This window comes from Armigeres subalbatus, chromosome 2 (genome assembly GCF_024139115.2).
Source record: "Armigeres subalbatus isolate Guangzhou_Male chromosome 2, GZ_Asu_2, whole genome shotgun sequence".
Classification (NCBI taxonomy): Eukaryota; Metazoa; Arthropoda; class Insecta; order Diptera; family Culicidae; genus Armigeres; species Armigeres subalbatus.
The window spans coordinates 370,018,114-370,025,629 of NC_085140.1; the positions used below are offsets into that span (position 1 = coordinate 370,018,114).

At 39.8% G+C, this 7,516-nt stretch overlaps 1 protein-coding gene across 7 annotated transcripts in view; it reads right to left on the reverse strand.

Annotated features, from left to right (window-relative positions):
* Positions 1 to 7,068, reverse strand: part of LOC134213061 (uncharacterized) — a 126,449-nt gene extending 119,381 nt beyond the window's left edge. The window contains exons 1-2 of one of the 7 annotated variants that reach the window (XM_062691587.1): positions 6,923 to 7,068; positions 5,464 to 5,712 (exon numbers count right to left, since the gene is read on the reverse strand). In XM_062691587.1, the coding sequence (XP_062547571.1) occupies positions 5,464 to 5,500 (37 nt within the window). In that variant the 5' untranslated portion in view covers positions 5,501 to 5,712; positions 6,923 to 7,068. Of the gene's footprint in view, positions 1 to 5,463; positions 5,780 to 6,652; positions 6,672 to 6,723; positions 6,900 to 6,922 lie in introns of those variants that run through there. The other 6 variants (XM_062691593.1, XM_062691588.1, XM_062691594.1 and 3 more) reach the window with 6 other exon arrangements.
* Between the last annotated feature and the right edge of the window lie 448 nt (positions 7,069 to 7,516).

Below are 7,516 nucleotides of genomic sequence, written 5' to 3' on the forward strand. Positions count from 1 at the left end.
GGTGGTTGCTAGTCGGCGGTTGGATCTCGTCCACGTGGAGGTTCCCTGGCCTTCCCTCGGACCGATATGGCGACGGATCGGTCCGCTTCTGGCAGGTGACGATCGCCAGGAATATTCCGTCCGTTAGAGGGGGGCGGGGTGGTTTGGCGTCGCGCTTGGGTGCGATAGTTTGCTGCGGGTGGGAAATATCAAGCCAATCTGGCCGAACAAACACTTGAGCACGAGCACATTATCACATTTAGAGCGAAACTTTACCTTTGCTATAGGTTCCCTCTGGCTACTGTCGCACACAAAATCTAAATGCACACTTTCTGCCTACTTGCTATTTAGAACGAACAATAATTAATTAAATAATTACATTTAAAGCCACAGTAGCACACACTTTAAAACAATCGCAATAATAACTGACAAACGCGGACACTTCCAACTTATTGGATGATCACGGACGAAATGATTGAGCCCGTGAGTCCTCAGATCAAGGAAGGTGGGCTCGGACACAACCGGAAACACGTAATTTCCCGACTCCCTTCGTGTACGATCGTGACCTCATTGGCACGATGGATAATTGACACGAAAGTTGTGCTGCTTTCCCTCTCCACCTTATCCGAAAAACAAATGGCCTCGACCTTGAAGAGCTTGGCTAATTGGTTAAATGCCCGCTTGCCTATGTTAAGGGATATGCTATTCTAAATTAATGGCGATCTGTAGTTTATGCCACCGATCAATTCACATCTATTTCCAATATTTACAGAATTTAGTATGTTTAATATTACTAAATTACTTGCAAATTTCCTGGCCGCTACAACGTACGCACGAAAAAAAAAAGTTATTATGATTGATGAGGATTGCGTACTTTGAACTAAATCAAGCTCTGAGCACATTCAATAGACAGTTTAATTGGTTCCTGTATTGAAAAAGGTAATTGTTTTGCATGGCGTATTTTATGGATCTACCCCCGATGTCCTTCGCCATACAAATTATTTGACGGTAAAGTCATGCTAGACTCTCGTAGATCTTCTTTCTGATCGATTTGAATACAAAGAAATGAACTCAAGGACAGTTTGGATTGTCGCACAAGTTCAACGAATTCTGTAATGTATCTATAATGGTGTTATGAAGTCCCGTGGAGCTATTCCAACTCATAAAAATAGTTGGGACATCGAAGATCTTCATGTTGATCGATTTAAATACTAAAATCTGAACTCATGAACGGTTTGAAATGTCGTCGATGTTCAACGAATTCTGTAATGTGTCTACAATGATGTAATGAGGTTCCGTGGAGCTATTGCAACTCATAAAAGTTGCTGGGGTATTGTATATCATCTTGTTGATCGTTTTGAATATTAACATCTGTACTCATGGACAGTTTGGAGTGTCGTAGATATTCAACGAATTCTGTAATGTGTTTATAATGATGCAAAGAAGTCCCGTGTAGCTATTCCAACTTATAAAAATAGTGAAGACATCGAAGTTCTTCTTGTTGATCGATTTGAATATAGGGATCTGAGCTCAAGGACAGTTTGGAGTGTCGTAGAAGTTCAGCAAATTCTGTAATGTATCTGGAATAGTTTGACGAAGTACCGTGGAGCTATTCCAACTCATAAAAATGGTTGAGACATCGAAGATCTTCATGTTGATCGTTTTAAATAGAAAAATATGCGCTCAAAGGCAGTTTGGAGTGTCGTAGATGTTGAACGAATTCTGTGATGTATCTATAATGGTGTAACGAATCCCCGTGGAGCTCTTCTAACTCATAAAAATAAAGGGGACATCAAGGATCGTCTTGTTTTGAATTTGAATATTAGGATCTGAACTCAAAGACAGTTTGAAGTGTCGTAGAAGTTCAACGAATTCTGTGATGTGTCTATAATTGTGTAACGAAGTCCCGTGGAGCTATTCCAACTAATAAAAATAGTGGGGATATCGTAGATCTTTTTGTCGATCGATTTGAATATTAAGATCTGAGCTCAAGAATAGTTTGAAGTGTCGTAGATGTCGAACGAATTCTGTGGTGTGTCTATAATGGTATAACGAAGTCCCGAGGACCCTTTCAGGAGAGAATAACAAATTTATATCATATTGTGCTACTAAGTTCAACAGTTTTTCTAGCATAGGCTGTTATAATTTTGGTTCAGGATGTTGTTAAAATAACTAAATTTTCTAACAGAACAATGAAGCATAACTAATTCTGTTATAATTTTGTTAAGAAAAAATGTGATAATGATGTATCATAACTCGATTATATCAATAGTTGTTATAAATAACGAATGTTGTTACAATCATGTTATAATCTTGTTTTGCCTTCCTAGTCGGGGAGCTATTCTAAATCATAAAAATAGTGGGGACATCGTATATATTCTTGTTGATCGATTTGAGTTTTAAGACCTGAATTTAAGGACTGTTTTGAGGATCGTAGATATTGAAAGAGAATTGTTATACCGCTAGGGTTTTATTTTTACGTAATTTAATTTCAATTATTTAATCAGAATATGGTAAAGAATAGTGTCCTCAGAACATCAAAATTTCAACTCAAGGATAGTTTGTATGCTCTAGATCTTCCTAGTGTCCATAACCTGACCTGTTCAATATTTTCCTGGATGGAACAGGTAATGTTGAACATTTTTGCTGAAAAAAGTAAGACTCTATCTCTTAAAGCTGATTTTTGACAGCTGATTTTCGTCTTGGGTCATCCACCTAGAAGCAGTACTGCAATTTTTCAATTTTAATGAAAGATGACCTGCGCTGTTTACATTTTTGCCCCTCCCAATCTTTTTAAAAACGCGCAGGAGGAAAGGCATGTTACAAAAATCTCAACAATTTTTATTCCGTGACAGGGCGTGAAATTGCGCAATATTTGTTTTATTTTTATGTTCATTACCACTTTCAATTCGATGTATTCAAGGAATGTGATTAACTCTAGACCAACATTTGAAAAGGGCGTAACAGCCAAAATTTATTCCTTCTGATTCTTCGTCCATATATATAGCTATATTAGAGTGGGGCGCAGTTGTATGGAAAAACTCAAACCTCGTCCGATCAAGTGAGATCAAGGTTTTTCTGAATCGATTTGTGACCCCAATCCATTATGCAAAATATGGGCTCGATTGGTTGTGACCTCGCATGCCGCATCGCGTTTTAAATTTACATGGAGATTAGTATGGAAAAACGTACTTTTTACATTTTTGCTCTTAGCGGCTTCAATTTATCATTAATCACGTGACTCAATGCGTTAGCATATAGTCTGCAAGATGCCGAATGACTTTGCCGAAAAAGGTACGTAGCTGGGAGGTCTACAAAAAATGTTATTACGTTTCGAAAATTGATTGTTCAAACCATATGCAAGAAATCAATGTTTCTGCCAGCACTACCTGACAACCTATGGTTATCGAAGGGCAAAACCCATTTTCCTTCTTGTCGTATTTTTTTTCTTTGTGAAATGATTCCGGATAGCTCCCATTAGCTCTAAAGCCCTAAAATATCAATTATTTTGAAATAACACTCAGTTAAATAATTAAACTACGTTAGTTCGGCAGTGCTGGCAGAATAAACGATTTTTTGCATATGGTTTAAACACTCCATTTTCGAAGCTTCATAACTTTTTTCGTGGACGTTCCAGCAACGTGCCCTCTTCAGCAAAGTTTTTCGGTATCCTTTGGGTTATACTTTAACGCAATGTGCCACTTGGTTTACGATGAACTGAAACCTCTAGTAGGCTTCGAAAAACCCTTGATTTGAAAAAATGACCATGACGCCCCACTCTACTATATATGTAGACAAATAAATTTTGGCTGTTACGCCCTTCAAATGTTGGTTTAGAACTTATCGAATACTGTCAAACGGGGTGACTTGCAACACTTTTCAGGTTTCTCTCTCAATAATTCTGAGTCAGAAGGCTTTGTTCATTCTTTTGATTTTTGATTTTTCTTCGGGAACATGTTTTAAAACTTGTTGTCGTATATTTTGTAAAGAATTATGGATTTTTAATTTTGGGCTTTCCACCTTTTGTCCATTCGACCTTTTGTCCCGTCGACCTTTTGTCCCGTCGACCTTTTGGCCCTTCGACCTTTTGTCCCGTCGACCTTTTGGCCCTTCGACATTTTGTCCCTTCGATCTTTTATAACACAAGCTTCAATCAACGGAATCGAAATTTTTGTGGATGGTCTAGAAGCATCCAGAAAAATGTCGTCAATTTGATTGGAGGAAAGGTGATGAGGAGGACGATTACTTCCTAATCTAACTTAAATTACACAATCTCAAACAAATCAATCCATACAATGATGGAACTTCGAGAATTGCAATCGGTACAGTAACGATAACAAAAACGGTAAACGAAAATTAGTTCCTCACGTATCACTTACAGATGCCAGAAAACAGGAAAAACACCATACATGGTGACAGAACTTAAAATTACTTATCTTTTTTTTTTATTCGTATATTTTATTTGGTAGGCACTCTGTGTTCTTAACCGCTACTGTGCCGTGATCTACTATGGGGTATTTCCCTGCTGTACAGAATCCACACAGAATCTATTTTTAGATATCCATTATTCGTTATTGTTGTCGTTGCCAGTTCATCTTCCTCGTGAGTCCATTGTGTCCGTTTGTCCGTCTCTGTGTATCCAATGATCGTTGCATTGTTTGGTTGCCATTTAATCCAGGTAACGTTGGAGGAAAGCCTCCGAGAAAAACAAGTTGTCAGTCGTCATCAGGCAGCTGTGACGATAATGCCCGTTCCTCAATACGCTACCGCATGGGCTGCGCATCCGGCGACTGACGAGGGCTTGGTGTAGGGGCTGGGGATCGAACCCATGACCATTCGCTTATAAGGCGAACGTGTAGCCAACTACGCTACAAGACCCCCCTTAAATTACTTATCTTATATCTAGGTAAGTGTAGAATCTTGTCCTCAACACCTTAGTTACAAGGTTTTCGTCGAGGAGCCATATTACAATAAAATTATTTTACAAACATTCAAAAATAAACAATTATCACACATTCAACAAATTAAATGACTGACCTGACGACCTCTCTGTGCCCCGAGAGAAGCATCCAAGGTGTTTGCCCATTGCGAGATATGACGAGGTCTCCTTATAAGATTTTGGCCCATCAGTCAAAGTTGTAATAGTAGGAATATTTTTATTAGATTTTGCAACACAAAAAGAACTAAGATAGAGATACAAAGAAGGAAAGGTGCGAACCTGGGATTGAACCAACGATCACTTGCTCATAAGGCGCGCGGTAGCCACCTGAGGCATATAGGATAATACAAAATAAGTTGAATGGATAAGTCTCGCTCTCATGGTAGTTAAGTAACATAGACAATTTGTATTAATGCAAATCTCGTAATACTGTTTAACTGTTGAGACTAGCATACCTAAAAATCTTTATAGTGGACACAGTGAATTTGAAACAACGTCATATTTTAAACTTATATCCTAATGAAGACCTCATGAAAAATACTCACGGATAATAAGACCTAAGTCGACGAGGCGCCTCATCATGTCGATTAATTATTCATTTACAGCCACACAGGTCCTAAACAGCAAACTAAACGGCACGGATTCCGCAGTGAATGCTCCAGATATCACTTCTAATTACGCTTTCTTGTCTCTTCTTCTGCGTTTAACATGCAGCACTGTTTTTTTTACTTCGGACAGTCACACCTTCTGATTCCTTGATGCCCAATTAATCAAACACACACTACAATGGCTCGCTAGATCATAAATACTTTGTGAAGTTTACCAACACCTGGTTTGTTTTATCAGTTACAAGATCATGAACTGGAGATGTAAGAGGTTTCACTGTTATTATCAAATCACTATCGTATTATACCTCTTAGTAGAAAACACATCCATAAAGAATCACGCTTTATACCAGATTTTTTTTCGTTCCGTACTAAGTAAATGACTTGGTTCGGAAGAAAAAAAGTGTAATGCGATATCACACACCACACTTTATCAACACTGTTGATCATGCACTCGATTTGGAGTGCCATATGTTTGGCCTGTTCTCGATTCAAAAAAGTACGACCAAAGTCTATTTTCCTTTAAATCCGTTTTTTCTCACATTCGTCTTTCTCTATCAAACCGTCGAAAGGCCAAACAGTGTGGTCATTTTCCGGACAGATAAGTACCGCTTTTCGTGTCCAGGTCTCTTCTCATCCTCCACTCGTCATGGCAATTTAAACACGCATTTATCACATATCAAGCAGTTGTACCAAAAAGCATCGCACCACACACTCACAGTCGTCTTTCCGGAGAAATAAAATGCAACGGAACTTCTCACATTAATTTAAAATTCATCAGCTCCAGAAATTGGGCGTCAAAGCACAACACAGAAAACGTCTCAATAAACACGAAAATTGAACATTCCAAGGCCCCGTCTCAAGGCGTCTTTGAACGATCTGTTTGAACTAATTTAATCACTGACTGGAGCAGCGCGAGCCGAGAAATCAAGTTTGATCGGAAAACAAGAAAGCTGAAAGAAAGATTTCCAAGGGGCACACTGACATAAACACACACTTTCCGATGAAGAAACGCGTCGTCGCTTCTGCGGGGAAAATCGCGCACTTTTCGAACTACCGACTTAATAGAAAAAACGTAAACACGTATAGCAAAACTTGTTGCATTGATCGTACCGGGAACAAGTTGTACCTGCTTTCTTCGAGACCGCTTAATAATTTATAAAAACTGAATCGAAACTCGAGAGCATGCAGAGTAGGTACCATGTGAGTAGGCAAAAACTATGCTAAGCCATTTGTTCCACCTCCTTTCGGAGTGAACTATGAGCATATGTATGGAACGGTGGAGTTGTACACACTCCGATCAAACGTCCATTCCACCGATTGCCCATATCACGACGACGAGCACCGCTCAGGAGTGGGTAAGTACAAACGACGACGCCCCAATCGAACCGTGACTTACGCGACTGACTCGAAAGAAAGCCCACGGCCCACCACCACTGGCAAGTGGGACTGCAGCGAAAAGATCTTCACGGTTTCGTACTGATCGGTTCCCTACAGCAACCGTACGGCTTCGAAGTTCAAGTTTAACTGGCGACCACGGAACGGTTGGTGCTGGCTGATGGACCCCCAATGCCGCCGCGCTGTTAGTGGAGTGGCTTTCGTTGGGGAGCGCGCGTGCGGATTTCGATATCTGCGAGATGAGAGAAGTATGTTGCACGTCGCGCCGCACCGGCCAATAGTGCATTGCATTTTACCGCCAGGAGAAATGAGCTCTCAGTAATGACTCCGAACAAGTGCATTCCGCAATTGGGTTGGATTGGGTAACACCAGAATGCAATGCGAAGCCGGTAGATTGATGGCTGCGTTTTGGGTTTTTTTTGCGGGCTTTAGAATCACTCCACAAATTAAATTTGCATAGAATTAAAATATGTTTGCTGTTATTTTGGCACAGTGAGAAGGATAGTAAACATATTAGGACTTTGTCAGCCAGATATAAAAAGTGGCACTCAGTGGTTACTCAGAGCAAGATTGCCTTTGATAAACATCGAATAAT